At 39.8% G+C, this 18,973-nt stretch overlaps 1 protein-coding gene across 4 annotated transcripts in view; it reads right to left on the bottom strand.

Annotated features, from left to right (window-relative positions):
- The window catches only part of LOC122563731 (uncharacterized), a 71,704-nt gene extending 55,474 nt beyond the window's left edge, over positions 1-16,230 (bottom strand). The window contains exons 1-3 of one of the 4 annotated variants that reach the window (XM_087976901.1): positions 16,133-16,230; positions 10,654-10,842; positions 9,419-9,475 (exon numbers count right to left, since the gene is read on the bottom strand). In XM_087976901.1, coding sequence (XP_087833027.1) covers positions 9,419-9,475; positions 10,654-10,728 — 132 coding nt within the window. In that variant the 5' untranslated portion in view covers positions 10,729-10,842; positions 16,133-16,230. Of the gene's footprint in view, positions 1-9,418; positions 9,476-10,650; positions 10,843-15,921; positions 16,107-16,132 lie in introns of those variants that run through there. The other 3 variants (XM_043717878.2, XM_043717877.2, XM_043717879.2) reach the window with 3 other exon arrangements.
- Positions 16,231-18,973: the final 2,743 nt, after the last annotated feature.

Genomic DNA, 18,973 nt, shown 5'->3' with positions numbered 1-18,973 from the left:
ACCAAACCATCAATTTCTTGAGTCATCCAGCATTCTTGACACCCACCAGCCTTTCCTTTCACCCGAGCAGGAATATACTGTCTGTAGACTCTCGTTATCTCATTTCTGAAGGATTCCCATTTTCCAGCCATCCCTTTACCTGCAAACATCTGCCCACAATCAGCTTTTGAAAGTTCTTGCCTAATACCGTCAAAGTAGCCTTCCTCCAATTTAGAACTTCAACTTTTAGATCTGATCTATCCTTTTCCATCACTATTTTAAAACTGATAGAATTATGATCACTGGCCCCAAAGTGCTCACCCACTGACACCTGCCCTGCCTTATTTCCCATAAGTAGGTCAAGTTTTGCATCTACTTTACTAGGTACATCCACATACTGAATCAGGAAATTTTCGTGTACACACTTAACAAATTCCTCTCCATTTAAACCCTTAATGCTATGGCAGTCCCAGTCCATGTTTGGAAAGTTAAAATCCCCTACCATAACCACCCTATTATTCTTAAGGTAACTGAAATCTCCTGACAAATTTGTTTCTCAATTTCCCGCTGACTATTAGGGAGTCTATAAGACAATCCCAATGAGGTGATCATCCCTTTCTTAATTCTCAGGTCCACCCAAAAAACTTTTTTGGATGTATTCCCAGGAATATCCTCCCTAAGTACAGCTGTAATGCTATCCCTTATCAAAACTGCCACTTTCCCTCCTCTCTTGCCTTCTTTTCTATCCTTCCTGTAGCATTTGTATCCTGGAACATTAAGTTGCCGGTCCTGTCCATCCCTGAGCCATGTTGCTGTAATTGCTATGATACCCCAATCCCATGTCCCTAACCATACCCTAAGTTCATCTGCCTTCCCTGTTAGTCCTCTTGCATTGAAGTAAATGCAGTTTAATTGATCAGTGCTACCTTGTTCTCTGCTTTGTTCCTGCCTGCCCTGACTGTTTGACTCGCTCCTTTTCCCAACTGTACCAGTCTCAGATTGATCTCTTTCCTTACTATCTCCCTGGTTCCCACCCTTCCACCTTACTAGTTTAAATCATCCTGAGCAAATTTCCCTACCAGTCTATTAGACCCCGTCCAATTCAGGTGCAATCAGTCCTTCTTGTACTCCTGAAGAGATTCCAATGATCCAAAAATGTGAATCCTTGTCCCCTGCGCCAGTTCCTCAGCAATACATTTATCTGCTCTATCCTCATATTCCTACCCTCACCAGCTCATAGCACTTGGAGTAATCCAGATATTACTACCCTCGAGGACCTCCTTTTTAAATTCCTGCCTAACGTTCTATATTCTCCCTTCAGAATCTCATCCTTTTCTCTTCCTATGTCATTAGTTCCAATGTCTCTGCTGGCCCCTCTCCCCCTTGAGAACATCCTACACCCTGTCTGAGACATCCTTGGTCCTGGCACCACGGAGACAACACACTATTCTGCTCTTTTGCTGCTGGCCGCAGAAATGTCTGCCTGTGCCTTTGACGTACCCTCATTACATTCGAGCCTGTCTTGTTCTACATTCCCCTGAGAGTCTATCACCCCCTACATTTTTCAAAACAGCATACTTGTTTGAATTGGGGATAGCCACAGAAGACTCCTGCATAACCTGCCTACCCCTCCTACCTTTCCTGGAGTTAACCCATCTACCTGACTGTATCTCCAGCTTTTCTCCCTTCCTATACCACCATCTATCACACCCCCTAGCTCCAGTAAATTCCTCATTGCCTCTAACTGTCACTCTAACCAATCCATGTGATCTGATAGGATTCACAACCAAAGACACTTCCTGCAGACATAATCATCAGTAACATAGAAACTCTCCCTAAACTTCCACATCCAACAAGAATGGCATATCACTCTACCAAAGGCCATCTTTGGTCCTTCATAATCTACAGACCCAGAAAATAGCACCATCCTTTTGCTCTAAAAAAAGTACTCCAGGCTAACTGAGTACTTATGGTTTATATTTTAAAATTTACTCAAGAGACAGATCTCAATAAAACATATAATCAAGAAAGAATCCACTCTGCTCAATACTGCAGACTCACAGCAAGGTTACACGTTAAAAACTAAGCACTTATCTGTTCCTGTGCTGTGAGCTCTCCCAAACATGTTCTTCCAAGGTCAGCTGTAAATTTCACTGTTTGTGCATTTTTCCTAGATGCACTCCGATATCCAGAGATACATGAACTCAAACAGTCAGTGACTGTGCAGATTCACTGCTGTATCAGTTAGCAGGGTAGGTTTCTTTCTCTCTCTTCCTCACTGACCATGTGGTCACTGCCTTTTGTCTGTCTTCCTCCTTTTTAAAAGTGTCATTGTTTTGATCCTTTTCCCTTCAAAGCTTCAAAACAATGCAACAGCATATAAAACAGTGATTGCTGCTCCTGGAATTTGAGGAAATCACCTCCAGCACCTAAAATACCGCATAAAAGGAGCAGTTCTTATAGCCACAACTTTTTCCAGTCCTCCATCTTGAATTAATTCAGTGCACAGTCAATGTATTCTTACAAGAAGTACATTCTGTAATGAAACTTTCAATAACATTTCATGCTTGGTGCTGGAACATTTAATTTTTCAAATCATGTCATTCCATTTCATTCAAGGTACAGTTTGTTTCAATGAAAATATTTGATAGCTTGTAAACATTTTGACTAATGGTTTTACACAGGATGCAGGCCCTCAATGTAGAATGACAGAAGAGCACCAAATTGTGGCCATTCCCCATTATCGTGCAGCAATAAATGTGCGACTTCAACACTGCTAACCCTACAATTGGGACTGAATAGCCTTGTACTGATTTGGATGATTCTGTTTATAAGGTATCACTTCCATAAATGTTCTGTGTTTAAAGAAAAGGGAGTTCTCAATTCACCTCCCAGACTGCAGCTATTCACTCATACTATCATTACATGAATGCAGCATCATCAGAAAAATGTGTTTCACTTAATGACTACTCTCCAAAGCTGATAGATATATTGCTAGACATTAGTTTCAACAAAGTAGCCCAAGGCTAGACCTGCTTTTGTTTGTTTAAAAAAATCAACATTTGAAGACTTTCTCATTTCAAAGTTATTAGGGCACATTGTTTTGAGATTGAACATGAAGTAGATATATGGTATGTGAAACCAGATGTATGACATATGAAACCAGATGTATGACATGTGAAACCAGGTGAATGTCATGTGAAACCAGATGTATGACATGTGAAATCAGATGTTTCATATGTGAAACCAGCCTGATTACTTGAAAGGATGCCTGTGTTAGACCAGAGAGCAGAAATAACATTGTGCAGAAATATGCAACAGGGAGGTGTTTGTTACATTACTCTGAGATGAAAGTCATGATATTAAATGCCCTTTTATTTTATTAAACAAGGGGTGAATGATATAATCGAGTTTAAATTAAAATCAACTATGAACTTGTTCTATGCTTGTTCAGTTAACTGCATGTACTACAGCAGAAGTCGATTAAATTACCTGTAGGACTTTTCAGAAATAAGTTCTTGATATTTTTTTTGGCACTATTGGTTCTACTAATTGTACAAAGAGATTATGCATTTCCATTATAGGCAAGGTCTCTAACAGATTTAAAACGCCACCACCCCCATCTGCTGTCACAGAGTCATAGAGTCATACAGTATGGCAACAGACTCTTCAGTTCAACTCGTCCATACCAACCAAGTTTCCCATGATTCTATAAACCTTTTCTATTCATGTATCTGCCCAAATTTCTTCGAAATGTTGTAACTTTAACTGCATCTACCACTTTGGCAGCTTATTCCACATACAAAAAGGTGATGGCCTAGTAGTATTACCACTAGACTGTTAATCCAGAGACCCAGGTAATGCTCTGGGGACTTGGATTCAAACCCCACCATGGCAGAAGATGGAATTGTAATTCAATAAATACCTGGAATTAAGAATCTAATGACTACTAAAATCCATGGCCAATTGTCAGGAAAACCCCATCTGGTTCACTAATGTTCTTTAGGGAAGGAAGTCTGCCATCCTTTCCAGGTCTGACTCCAGACCCGCAGCAATGTGGTTGACTCTCAACTGCCCTCTGGGCAATTAGAGATGGGCAATAAATGCTGCCTAGCCAGCCATGCCCTCATCCTATGACAGAACAAAGGAAAAAAAACTAGCTTCTGTTTGAAAAAGTTGTCCCTCAAATCCCTTTTAAACTTTCTCCTTTCACCTTAAAAATAAGCCCCCTTGTTTTGAACACCCCACTCTCAATAAAAAGGTCATTGCAGATCACCGGATCTATCCTCCTCATGATTTTATAAACCTCTGTAAGGTCATACCTCAACCTCCTAACTTCCAGTGAAACAGGTCCCAGCCTATCCAGACTCTCCTTATTACTCAAACACTCCAGTCCTGGCATTAGCTTGGTAAGTCTTTCTGAACTCTCTCCAGTTTTAAAATATCCTTTCTATCAGAACTGTACACAGTACTCCAAAAGTGGCCTCACCAATGTCCTCTACAACCTCAACATGATGTTCCATGAGCATGAAGATTAGCATGCTAAACACTTTCTTAACCACCCTGTCTACCTGTGATGCAGATATTTTGATTATTTGGAGCCATTTCCTCTTTCAACCAGTTCTTAGCAATTGCCAGAATTTAATCTTTACCCCTACAATCTGAAAGCTGCAAAATTTCAGGAATCGGTTCTTGTAAGATTCAAGGACCCCAAAAATGGCACCGTGACTACCAGACTAACTTTGTACAATGTTTCACACCATCATCAGAAATATAAAAAATATTAAACACAGAGCAGAGAATATGCAGGATATAACAACTATTTACATATGGTTCAATTGAACTATGATGGACAAAATAATGTGACAAATCTCATGACCATAAATATTAAGGGTAAATATAATTAGCAAAGACCTGACAGAGTATGTGTTCTTAGAAAGTACTGTACATGGAAAGCAATAGAGTAACTGGATTGGCAATTCTGCCTATGTTCAACCTGTCATTCTGTTTCAGACTTGGGATGAATTGATTCAAATTGTTGATGTGATGCATGTCATATAAGTCTGGCATGATGACTGATTGAATCACAGAGTTCAGAATTAGTTACTTCAAACATAGAAATTAGAACAAAGAGTCAGACCATTCAGGTCAAGCTGTCTATACTTATGTTTACCTTCTGCATGAACAAATATTTCCAATCACATTTACCTGGCCTATATCATCTTTTCTTTCAACAATCGTATAATCTCATTCAGACTGTGAACACAATTTCTGTCTCAACTATTAGCCCTGAAAGTGGTTCCCCAGTCTGACAATTCTCTATATAGTTAAAAAAATCTGTTCTTTGTTTTCAGTATCCAACACTTAACATTTATTGCTTTAAATAATTTATTGTGTTGTTTTGTAATAGTGCACTCTTTAAATTGTTAGGTCATCAGAGTCGCCCATCCAGGAATATTTACCTTTGTGGCAAATACAAACAGTGACACATTTTACTCAGTTAGCAGTGCATGTTAGTAGCTGTGTTTTTACCAAGCATTGAGAAAATGTGCAGGTCCTACGCCTTATGAGAACACATCTTCTATTTAAGTAATTGCAGCATCTTGTCAACACCAAGATGCATTTTTATCTATGTAGCTTTCCTGCATAAATGTATTACCAGGAAAAAAGCTCACCAGACCACCTTATTTAATTGTTTGAGAAACAGAGAAATTCTTTATTTCGATTAATGCCAGTATTCACAATTTAAAATAAAGTCTACTGTATGAATTGATTTTTGAAACTATCACAATTCTTCTTTTAGTTTTCCTTATTTTTGGTTTGAAACTGTGAGTTGAGAATTGAATACTGAACAGCTACTTATTTTTAAAAGGATAGAACAATGATAGGTGTTTACTACAGGAAACTGGCCTGGAAAGATAATGCAGGTTAATTGCTGCTGTAAGGATACCACCAATGATTCGGCACCAAGATATTGCTGTTCTCAGAGATAAATAGCTGGTTGGATGATGAATTGGCAAATCAAGGGAGGACAAATGCTGGCCTGCAAACCACAGAGACATTTGAAAAACAAAGAACTGGTTCTGATTGGGTTTTGAGCAGCAGGCAGTTTTGTGTTGTGAAATTTTCGGATTATGCTGCTCTTGTTTTGTTCTCTGTCACTAGTTTTATTCCAATTATTGATTTGTTGAATGCTCTGAGAGGAGAAGCTCAGTCTATAAGAAGTAGATGGGTGGCATTGTGACTCAGTGGTTAGCACTGCTGCCTCACAGCACTAGGGATCTAGGTTCAATTCCAGCCTTAGGTGGCTGTCTGTGTGGAGTTTGCACATTCTTCCAGTGTCTGCGTGAATTTCTGCCAGGTGCTCTAGTTTCCTCTCACAGTCCAAAGATTAGATTAGATTTCCTACAATATGGGAATACACCCATTGGCCCAACAAGTCCACACCGACCCTCCGAAGAGCAACCCACTCAGATCCATCTCCCTCTGACTAATGCATCTAACACTATGGGCAATTTAGCACGGCCAATTCACCTGACCTGTGGATTGTGGGAGGAAACCCACTCAGGCACGGGGGGGGGGGGAATGTGCAAACTCCACATAGACAGTTGCCCAAGGCTGGAATCGAACCTGGGTCTCTGGCCCTGTGAGGCAACAGTGCTAACCACTGAGCCACCGTGCTGCCCTACGTGCAGGTCAGATCAATTGGCTATGCTAAGTTAACCATAGTGTTCAGGGATGTGTAGGTTATGTGCATTAGCCTTGGGGAATGCAAGGTTACAGGGACAGGATAAGGGGATAGGTCTGGATGGGGTGCTCTTCGGAGGGTCAGTTTGGATTTGTTAGCCACGTGGCCTGTTTCAATACTGTAGGAATTCTATGGTAAGTGGGTGAATAATTCTGCAAATCTGCTGAGACTGTTTCCATTGGCTGGTGACTTTGAAACTCAAGAAAGATATCCAGTCCAAAGTGTCTATCATTTGACCCACTGTCCAAGGATTTAATGAAGGCTGGCATTCTTGTTGAAATGGTTATCAAACAGTCAAATTATGATTCTTTGATTTTCCTTTTTAGTTTATCCCTTAACTGTGTCCAGATGACCTATGATCTCCAGGATTACTTCAGAAATATTGATATTTTCTCATTGATAAAATCTTGAAATGTGAAACGTCAAGTTTAAACATAGATGGACTCCGCAATTTGCAAACTGCAGAGCTGAAACAGACAATATTCTTGTAGCCAGATCTTGGACAATCAACTTTGCATTGAAACCCGACAGGCTGGAATTGCCTGGCCAGGTGCTAATGGCCACAGTGTTCCAGAATGAATCATTGTCTTCACCTCCACTGGACCTGCTTTGTTATAAGAATGTTACACAGATGGGTGGCACCAGCTCAGTGGGAGGCCAGAGGCACAACGTGACAAGGACAGCACTTGACAGTTGAAGGTTCAAAGCCTTGTTCTGTGTCCTCCAAATATGGAAAGTGATCACCTGAATGGATCGTCCTGTCTCTGCCTGATGTTCGTATTGAACACAGGCAACCATACCTTTGAGAAAGGCATATAGAGAAAGATTAAAGGGACAACCTGGAACATCATCACCTCACTTTGCTTTCTGAATCTTCTTCAACAGCACTTTCGACCAGCAGCTGAGCTGCACAGCATCTCCAGCTCCTTGTGCCTCGTGATGAGCATCATCAGGCTGACCAGACCCAGAGACGACTGCAGTGAGACAACCCAAAGAGTCCAGGGCAATGGCCATCGGTTCCACCTATTTTTAGAGGGATTGGAAGAAGCAGATCCCGATCCTTACCCTGCAGCTCCTGTTGATTAGTGCTAGTCCCAGTCACTGTTCCTGATTCTGAGTAAGTCCCAGTCACTGATCCCATTTCTCATCCCGGATAAGTCCCAGTCACTGATCGAGCTCTATCTCTGAGCCTGTCTCTTTTGAGGCAATGACCTCAGAAGCTGACTCAGAGCTGTTCCTACCCACCCCGACTGGGAGAGAAAGGTCTCAGTGTACAGCAGGCCTGAAATAAAAGGGGTGGATAAAAGTAGACTACCCGAGAGAGGATCCAGTGTGGTGTTCTAGCCCAGAGCCCTTGAATGAGCCAGTCCCTCTATGAAGCATTCAGTCCAGCATTCCAGCCAAGATATCATGGAGGAACAAAGCCCTGGTTAGGGCAACCCTCCCAGTGAGGCAGGAAGCTTCCCTCAGCACAGTAAGCCCCATTCATACATTGACTCTACCCTGATACTGAGGTCAACACATCCTCATGTAATTTATCACGTATAAAATTCCAAATAACTTGTAAATCGTTTGATCACCACTGCGTACAGACTCCACTTTACCTTGTATATAACTATTTGTACAATATTTAAGAAATGACTAATACAGTTTTTTTCTTTTTTTTTCTATTGTTAAGTGTTATCATACTATTGTAAGATAGTGTAGGTTGGTGTTAGATGTTTAGATCTTTTGCCTAGAAACCTGGTAGTTACCTGTACAATGGCGTGGGCAGTGCTGTGACCCAACTCATGGACCAAGTGCTCCAATGTACAAACAATGAACAAAAATAGGCAACTTGGCCATCGAAACTGCTCTGCATTTCAATAAGACCCATGGCTGACCTGATTTTATCCTCAACTCTACATTCCTGCATATCTCCAATAACCTTTCATCCGCTTCGTTAGCAAAAACTGTCCAGTTTACATTAATATTTTTCAAATAAATTCAAGAGGTTATAAATAAGTAAACTCAATATGGGTTCAAAGGGAATTAAAGAACTTAGGGGTTTCAGTGGGGAATCAAGTTGAGGTTGAAGATTAGCCATAGTCTCACTGTCTAGTGAGGAGGCTTGAAAGACCCAAAGCCTACTTCAGATCCTTTTCCCTATGTTCTTCATCGATATGTCTTCCTATCTTTGATTTTATTGCCCGCCCCAACCCCAGCCCCACATTTAAGTTACCCCTATTGATCACTTCAGACGTTCAACTCAGTTTATTAATCCTTCTCCTGACTGCTGTTGAGCTATCAATTCACAGGTACCATAAGCTTTCTTCCACTTCAGACTGCCATCTGTTTTGTTTGATACAGAACAGCACATTATAACGACATTCGATATATTCACACACATTACCATTGAAGGAGTTTGCACAGCAGCAATGTTGAGATGTTTCAACTAAGAGCCTCCAGCAACTGTACATTGCACCTTGGTTTACATTCTCATGGACTCCTCTCTAACAGGGAGCTCAAATTTAACAAATACACTTGGTGGTTTTGTTCCTCAATCATTCACATCACAACCACAATGAGGAGTTTTCACCTCCTTCACCATTACATTACAATACAATCTAACCAGAAATTATAAAATGTAAAATGTTTAACACAATTATTCACTTAATTTAATATGCTTTATTAAGGAAAATTAAGACTTACTGCTTTTGTCAAGTAGGAGAAAGGTTCAATTTTAAATCTGGTCGAGTGCAGTTTGGGCTGTGAGGATGGTAGAAAAGAATTAATCGTTAAATACATTCAAGGAAACATAGGAACAGGACTTGCTATTCCGCCCCTCAAGTTTGTTCTACTGTTCAATTAGATCATGGCCGGTCTATGAACTAACTCCATCTGCCAGCTTTGGTTCCACTATACAATACCTTGACCTAACAGCAAATCAATCTCCCTCAGTTTTTTTCATTTTACCCCTGAACAATTTGATACTCATCATGAGGCTATGCCTCCTCACTCTGCACTCCCCTACCAGGAAACAGTGACTAAATGTCAACTACTAATGTTTCAATTAGGTCACACTTTATTGTTATAAATTCAAGGGAATGAAACCTCAGTCTTTGCAATCTGTTGCTGTATCACACATTATATCTGCTCTAAGGAATATATCCTTTCTAAGGTGCATTATAGATTGCTGATCACAGCATTCAAGATGGAGCTAACTAAAGTGCTGTACAGGTATAACATAAATTTCAACTCTTGCTCTTTGTCTTCTTAAGATAAAGGACACTTTTTGAACCTTTACGTTTTGCTTAGCCACTCACAAATTTTCAATGATTTCTGTACATGGACCTTGACATCTCTCTGCTCCTTCATGGTTCCTAGCTTCTGACCATTCAGAAACTGCACTGATCTAACTTCCTTAGATGGAAAATGGATGACATTGCACTTTCCCCGATGGAACTCCCTCTGCTACAGTTTCGCCCACTCACTTAATCATCAACCTTGTTTCACAAGTTTCTGTTCCTCTTTGCAATTTTCTGCTCCTTTGACAATTTTCGTCACCTTTACTGTCAAAGCTAACTAGGTACTATCAGCAAATGTAGTGAGAAAGTTCTCTATTCTTTTTTCAAAGTCACCAACAGATATAGTAAAAGCAAAGGTTCCAGCACAGATTCCTGCATGACATTCAATTTAACTCAAATAATGGTTAGACATTCACTATTTCCAAACTGCTATTTAAATAAAAATATTTATATTTACATTTCAATAGTATATGCACATTTTGTAATATAGCATTCTTCACACAAATGTTGATGCATTATCAGCTTGAGATAAACAAATAACTAAACTAGTTCAGCAGAGATAGCAAATTTATTTTACTGAAATATTTTGTGACAATATTGCGTGCTGAAAATTTCAAGAGTAAAGAAAATCAGTACCACCAACATATATCTCCACCAGAATAAAACACTGTTGAAAATCTTCCTTAAGACTGAGCGGGTGTACTGCAGGACCATGGTCTATTTGGCGTCTTTCTGTGGTAAACAATTGTACATCTGCTACTGGCTTGATGGATGTTGCAGGTGGTTTACACAATGGGGAAGTGGTGTTTATCCACCTTCGTGATGGGACTGAAAGAGAATGAACAACACGATTTCTTCCTTTCATTATGTACTATATAACCCTAACCCTATTGCATAATTAGTTTCTTCAGATGATTTTGCTTATAATAGAAAACCCTGTCACATATAAGAGAGGGTAGACTGAATAGATCTTAACATCCACCCAATTTACAGATGTGACATTAGTCTAAAATTACAGGAGAGATAGAGCAAATTTCGCCACACAGCCAACCCAAATTACTAACATGAGAATGAATCTGTATACTTCTGACGTAGATGCAAAGGTGCTCCCAATAAGCCAGAATCCCTATAGTGTGGAAGTAGGCCGTTCGGCCCAGTGAATCCACACTAACCCTTTGAAGAGCATCCTATCCAGACCCGCTCCCCTACCCTATCCCTATAACCTTGCATTTCCCTTTGCTAATCCACCTAGCCTGAACATCCCTGTATACAGTTCACTGATTCAGTATGACCAATCCACCTAACCTACACATCGTTGGACTGTGGCAGGAAACCAGGACACCCAGAGGAGGTCCATGCAGACACTGGAAAAATGTACAAACTCCACGCTGACAGTCAACCGAAGGTGGAATCGACCCTGAGTCCCTGGTGCTGTGTTTGCTGCCCATAGCGGGGCCTGCATTGAGTGGGACAGGACGATACCTAAGGTCCAAGAAGGTCCAGTTTCAAACCTGTCTGATTGGAATTCAGCACTCAATGCAGTAGAAGCTGTCCAAGACTAATTCTGCAATTTAGATGGACCATTTGAAGCTATGACGTACACACAAAATGAGTAACAGATTCCCTGGAGTGAGCACATGGCTTCACAAGAGCTAAAGCCAAATCTGTCGATGCTCGAAATAAAAATAGAAAGCATTTAATATTCTCAGCAAATCTGTGCAAAGAGAAATGGCATTGATGTTTCAAAATGTCAAAGTCAAGGTGCTCAGATTGTTTACCTTTCTGTATTTTTGAGGAATTCACAAACACAATTAATTCCACCCTTGGGTGACTGTGTGAAGTTTGCACATTCTCTCCATGTCTGCATGGGTTTACCCCGGGTGCTCTGGTCTCCCCTCTCAGTTCCAAGATGTACAGGTTAGGTGCACTGTCCATACTAAATTGCCCATTGTGCCCAGGGATAGATAGGTTAGGTGGATTGGCCATGGAAAATGCAAGGTTACAGGGATGGGCAAGACGGTTGGTTGTGGGTGGGATGCTACTCGAAGGATTGGTGTGAACCCAATAAGCCGAATGGTTTGCTTCCACATTGTTGGAATTCTATGAACATTTTGTTGTGTTCTGTTTCCTTTAAAGTGCTCCTCCCACCACCCACCACCCCCCCCCCCCCCCCACCACCACCCCCCCCCCCCCACCACCACCCCCCCCCCCCCCCACCACCCCCCCCCCCCACACGACCTTCCAATGGGAACAAACTGAACAGATTTATATGCACTAAATCAGAACACCAAGTGAAAAGAAAAACATCGAATGGTTTTCAAATTATGCACTGGGACCTTGAGGAACGTAGGCCAGCCAACCAAAACTGTGACATTGATACTGCCCTTGTTCTCTATCAAAAGATTGTGTTTCCTATTCTTCATGTACTTATACTCAACGGGTGACAACCTTGTGTTAACATCTTCCCCCTTGTTGACATCAAAACCCCTCCCACTTATCCCTGAACAAAAGCTGCTGACATTCAGTTGCAAAAAAGCTATGATGTGACTGTCAATGGAGATGGGAATTCGAACACAGTTTAAGTGATTGGGAGGCCATTGGCCCAATGTTGTAGTTACAAGTAACTAGGTAACTGTAAAAGTATTGCAGAAATGCTCCATTTTCCCCTCCCCCGAGAAGTTTTATGTTCAAATACAAACAGCAGGATTGAAGAAGCCTGACAATGAATAGAATGTGTCAAATACATATGGATTATTTATAGGAGGCAATTTGTTTCTTTGTGATTTTTCAGTTGCAAAAAGGTCAGAACTGAAAATTGTCACCTTCGTACGAGCACACAAAATGGAAAATGGGAAAAGAAAAATTGACAATCCTAGAAAAAGAATTATTTCAGAATCCAAATGAAAATAATTTAATAAATAAAGAAAACATGGTTTCTGAAGAGCAGATTTCACCTAAGCAAACCTTTGAAGTGGTGGCATACCAAATTGAAAGAGAAGCTGCATAATGTTAAAGCCTGGAGGTTTCACATGAAAGGCTCTTTTGGAAACTATGATTGTATGGGTATGACAGGGAAGAAGTGGGTGTTGAGCTCAGTGGGCAAAGTGTGTCTCTGTGTCAGAGGTTTGTGCATTCCCACCCCCATTCTAGAAACTGAAATAGATAAGCAAGGTTACACTCATGCAGTACTGAAGGAGTGTTGCACTGTCAGAGTCATAGAGTCATAGAGAGTCATACAACACAGAAACAGACCCTTCTGTCCAGCTCATCCATGCTGACCAGATTTCCAAACCTAATCTAGTCCCATTTGCAAACATTTGGCCCATATCTTTCTAAACCCTTCCTATTCATATACCCATCCAGATGCTCTTTAAATGTTGCAATTTTACCAGCCCCCACCACTTCCAATGGCAACTCATTCCATATGTGTACCACCCTCTGTGTGAAAAGGTTGCCACTTAGGTCCCTTTTGTATCTTTCCCCTCTCACCCTAAACCTATGCCCTTTAGTTCTGGTCTCCCCCACCCCAGGGAAAAGACTTTGTCCATTTACCCTTTCCATGCCCCTCAAGATTTTATAAACCTCTATAAGGTCACCCCTCAGCCTCTGACGCTCGAGAAAAAGTATCCCAACCTATTCTAATTCTCCTTATAGCTCAAATGGAAGACTCAGATGTTTTATACAACAAACTGCTGGTCCAAGAAAGCTGATTTTATTCCTCCAATGAAACTAAAAGTTCCAGCATTGATTTCCAATAATGGGTCCTCAGTGTAATGAAAGAGAGAGGAAAAAAAGATGGGAGAGGAATTTTCAGGATCTATATAGCATGGTTTCACTGGGGCTATCCCAGCTTTTTGCTATTGTCTGCTGATTGGTGACTGTCCATTTGAGATCGCTTTTGAACTTTGTGATTGATAGTTCCACTTCTTATTTTTCCACTTTGCATTTAGTATATTTCGCTACCTGTTGTTTTAGGAAAACAGACTTGAGAAAAATCATGTGCAAAAGTGTCACAAATGTGACACACCTAAAAGGTGATGTCCAAAATTGCAGGCGAGGGAGAACACTTTTACAAATAATGCAGATTGGTTGAGATATATCTAACTAGTGATGTTGCTGTTTCTCTTTGCTGGTAGAATAACTTTCAAACTATTTTGCATCCTCTGCTGGCCATGAAATGTTACCACAGTTGTGGAACATTAGTTGATGCTTCTGCTGCAAAATTAACCTCCAGGTGCTCTGGTTTCCTCCCACAATCCAAAGATGTACAGGTTAAGTGAACTGGCCAAGCTAAATCGCCCATAAAGTTCAGGGATCTGTAGGTTAGATGCATTAGTCGGGGGGGATGTAGGGTAATAGGTCTGGGTGTCAGAGGGGCAGTGTGGACTTGTTGGGCCGAAGGGCCTGTTTCCACAATGTAGGAATTCTAATTCTAATTCTTAACTGCCAACGAATGGACAAAGCATAAATAACCTGCCCGAGATTGTGCTGACAGCTGTTGTGTTTAGTTCATTTTTTCAATTAATATGTAAAAAGCTTTTTGTTTTTCAAGAACTTATGAAACATTTCAATCTCCTTGGTTAGGAGTTTGCTGTTATTCTTATATTCACTTTCTCCTTCCCCACTGTGTTTTATAGTTTGACTTCATGGCAAACAGACTAGCGATAACTGATTGAGTGGAAGTAGCGAGTAAAATATCAATTTTGGGTAAAAGTGTAGGGAAAACTTAGCTCTTTCCTCAAAGCAGCTTCCAACCTATTCCTTCAATTTTACCACCCTCCTGTGAATCTCAGAAAACCCAGAGCCTTCTCCAATCAATGTGTCAGTAAACTTGTCAGTGTTAAATGCACACTATCAATATTAATCCTATTCATTTTGTTTATTTGGTAAACATTTTTTCAGTTAGATAATAGTCTTTTACTTCTTTGTAAACAGTGTCATTAGCCCTGTGTTTCCTCCAAGTTTAAATAATAGTTTATAATTTACACTGAATCACAAGATAAAGGTAAATAGAAAGTTCCATTTGATCAAATTTGACACTGGATTCATAATACCCTGATGTCCTTGTTAAACTGCTTTGTATGGTTTTTGTTTTGTAATTCTTTCATGAGCTTAAAGAATAATTCTAGGACAGAATTTAATATTCTTCCATAAATTTAATATTCTTCTTTGGAAGATGGTGGTGTACTGCCATTTTGAATATCATTGAATGAGTTATTATACAATTTCATTGTTAAGAGTTAATCACCTTGCCTAGAGTCACAGACTGGAGAAGGCAGATTTACAACAATTTAATAGTTCTATGGTCACTATTATGAATATTAGCTTTATTTTTTAGTTTTATTCACCAGCTGCCATGGTGGCATTTGAGCTTGTGTTTCCAGATTAATAGCCTAGGTCACTGCATCATTGGTCCATTAACATAAGTACGATAATATTGCAACATTGACCATGATAACTGTGACTTATTAATAGAAACATATAGTGTAGCAACCAATGTTCAACGAAAATAAATCAATAACTTTAAGATTTCTGTGACTACCATAATTTGTAAAAGAAACAATATTTACTATCTTATTGTCATTCATTATTGGAGTTCGATCTCTACATATAGTATGTGCACAAAATTTTCAATATTTCATCTGTTCCTACTATGTCTAGAACACATAGCTGGTCTCTCACTTTCAGCATATCTTGTAGATAGGACAAAACCTCTGCCTGTTTCTGTTTAAATTGACATTGGCAAAGGAAGGGGTTACAAGGACAGCTGGTGCAATGATTGCTACTGCCTTGTTGCTGACTTGTACAATGAGCAACATAATACCACCAGAGGAAGGCAACATCAACAGGTACAGTTTAACACATCATGTACAACTGGGGATAAGAGAGTAACTGAAGTACACTTACACCAATTACCTTGAACTTCTATCAAGCTGGTAATAAATGCTGTGTATATAGAGAAGTGAGATCTTCTATCAAAAAAAATGCACAGCATGCATCATGCAAAATCCTACCTTTGTATGTCAGAGTTGAAAAGAAATAGAATGATCTTATCTGAGCAAAGCTTGTTTGGTCATTCGGAGCAGTGTAAGAATCCTGCACAGATTACTTCAATTACCTTTTCAGCCTGGTTTCCTGACACATGGTCATTCTGAGCAGCAGTACGCCAGCTCTCAATCTGTTAATCATGTGAGACCTCCAAGTGTGTACACATACCGCCTAACGTTGCCATGTCACTCTTAGTAACTGCATGACTGATCTGATGAGTAAACAAACACAGGAGGCAGCAAAACATAATCCAGGGCTTTATAATCATACATCGTTTTAATCCATCTTCCACATCTTAATTCCACTATTTTCATGAAAGCTTTGTCATTAAAAAATTGTCGAAAGAAAGTACTTTTCCCCCACTTCTAAAACACTGCGGGGGCAGTTAGATGCACAACAATTAGTTGTTCAGTTGTAGTGCCTTATTTGATGAGATTTAAGAGCTTTAGTAAGTTGGCCTGTTAAACTGCTCCACGACTGGATTTGGAGAAGCTTTTTAAAAATAATCATCCATGTGATTATTGTGACAGTTGAAGTACACAGATAACTGCAAAACAAAACAATATTGACATGTTACAAATTGAAAGAAAATTAAATTGTCAAAAATAATATTATACCAGACATCACTGTTTGAAAACTGGAGAACAAGGAAATAAACAGCAAAGTGAAGCAAAATCATAGCAGTTATTCTTTATAAAAATATCGATTTAGGTTCTAACCATTAAATAGAACCATGAAGAGGTTGAGCTTTGCTTTTCGAGCTGAAATTTCTATTAGAACCTGTTTATACCTTTGCCAAATTGGCACTTCACATAGCATCCAACAGAGGAAATTGCAATTCCTACAATTGATTTCACAAGTTTTTCAAAGTTTTGATCAAAGCCATTAAAGAAAAAGAATACAACTCATTTTGAAAGAATTCAGGAGTATCTTATGTATCATCCATCTTAATGCAGAGATTCAACACCACCCCTCCTCACCCCCCCACCCACCTCCATCATCTCCCAATCCAAATATTTTGGCCTTCCTTCACAAGTTGATTAAATTGGAAGTAGTCTGCATTATCTCATCAAAATGACGTTTTTCGTACCATGGAAACATGCCACTGAATGTCAGGAAGCTCTTTGAGATTCAGTACGATTGCTCAGTTGATCAGTCACCCACCAATTTCCATCTTCCTACATGTCTACCTTCCAAGAGTCATTGAATAATGGTCAGCAATATGACATTGACCGATTCCGCCACTCTTAGCCTAGGGTTCCGAGGTCAACGACAATATTTGCACCTTGTCAAAGTTAACTGCCCATCCCAGTTACAAATTTCTTCAGGGAGGAATGATTCAATAGCTTGCATTTATATTCTTTTTCACACCCTTAGAAAAATCCAAAGAGCTTTGCAGTCCATGAAGTAATTTTGAAGTACAGACACTATCATTATGGAGGAAATGTGGCAGCCAATGTTTGCACAGCAAGATCCAATGAAGAATAATGTGATAATAACCAGATTATGTGGGCACTTAAAGGGACGTTTTTAAGACAAGTATTTGCCAAGACACAGAGGAGAGCTCACTTGTTTTTCAAAACAGTGTTATGGGGTATTTATTGTTCACTTGAGGGGACTAACTGGCTTAACATTTCACCCAGAAATTGTCACTGCAACCCATGAGATTACAGCTGACATACTCTGCACAAATTCCAGGATTGGGATATGAACCCACAACCACCATGTAGCACACTTAGCTACTGAGTTATCAGTAAAGACAGAGAATCATTGTATTTTGTTGAAACATATTGTACAAGGACACCACAGCATATCAATGTGGTTTCACTGCAGTGATCTTATAACCTCATCATTCCTCACTTCTTCAGAGAGTGAAGAAGAAAGGCAAAACAAAATGTTTTCAAACAGGAAAACCTGTTACAGACCTCAGTCAATATCTATATCTGCATGGTTAGAACCAAGAGGAAAATATATGTTATCATTTTATTTGAAGGGCAAGTGAGTGATGCATGAATTTCCTTGATGAGATACTTTGAGTCAGCCACAGTCTTTGCTAACAGCTTATTAGAATCATATAATTGCACAGTAGCACAGAAGGCTATTCAATCTGTTGTGTCAGAACTGTCCAATTTAGTCCCATACCTAGCTATTTCCCCCTAAATTTAATTCTCATCAAGCAAATAGTAACTTTCAAATAGCAATTGCCTATGGAAATCTATTTTACTCTCTTGTAGTGCCTTGCAAATCATGACGTTCTGTATAAAGGAGTTGGGTTTTAAACAAATTGCATTTACTTTGAAGATTTTCTCATTTCAAATCATGATTAAAAGCAAAGCGATCCAATTATTAAATAGAGTCAGTGATGACTGAACATATTAATGATTTTTATGTATAATTTCATGCCAGGGAAGCAGGGCAGAATCTAAACACAAGCCCAAGGAAGTCACAATTTATTATAGTGTATGAAAGTAGTTCACAGAGTAGGAGCGTAGTTTGTCACTCTTGTATAGTTGAGGAAGTTATACATTGTCAGAGGTATCATTGTTAAAGCCCCCTTTCTTCTCTAATAGATAGTTGCTAAACAGCCAATGGCACTATTACAAAAACAAGGAGGAGAGTTCTTCCCAGTGGTCTCTCGACTAACATCACCATCACAGATGATCCTATCATTATCAAATTGTGCATCTCCTATATTGCAACAATGACTACACTTGTGAAGCATTTTATTAAATGCAAAGTACTTTGCAATAACCTGAGGTCAAGTCAGCTGCTACCCAAATGCAGGCCTTTCCTTCTTGGTTGCATTTGTCACACAAAAAGCTCAAATGTGCTCTTTAGTGATTCAACAGCACTTCCAGTATGGGTGCCAGCTGCTGAACACAGGAGAGGTTCCTGGCCTGTCCGCAGTAGC

Source organism: Chiloscyllium plagiosum, unplaced genomic scaffold (assembly GCF_037043375.1).
Source record: "Chiloscyllium plagiosum isolate Xiang-an unplaced genomic scaffold, Cpla_swu_hap1 HiC_scaffold_30, whole genome shotgun sequence".
Lineage (NCBI taxonomy): Eukaryota > Metazoa > Chordata > Chondrichthyes > Orectolobiformes > Hemiscylliidae > Chiloscyllium > Chiloscyllium plagiosum.
This window is presented reverse-complemented; position numbering and strand designations above follow the sequence as displayed.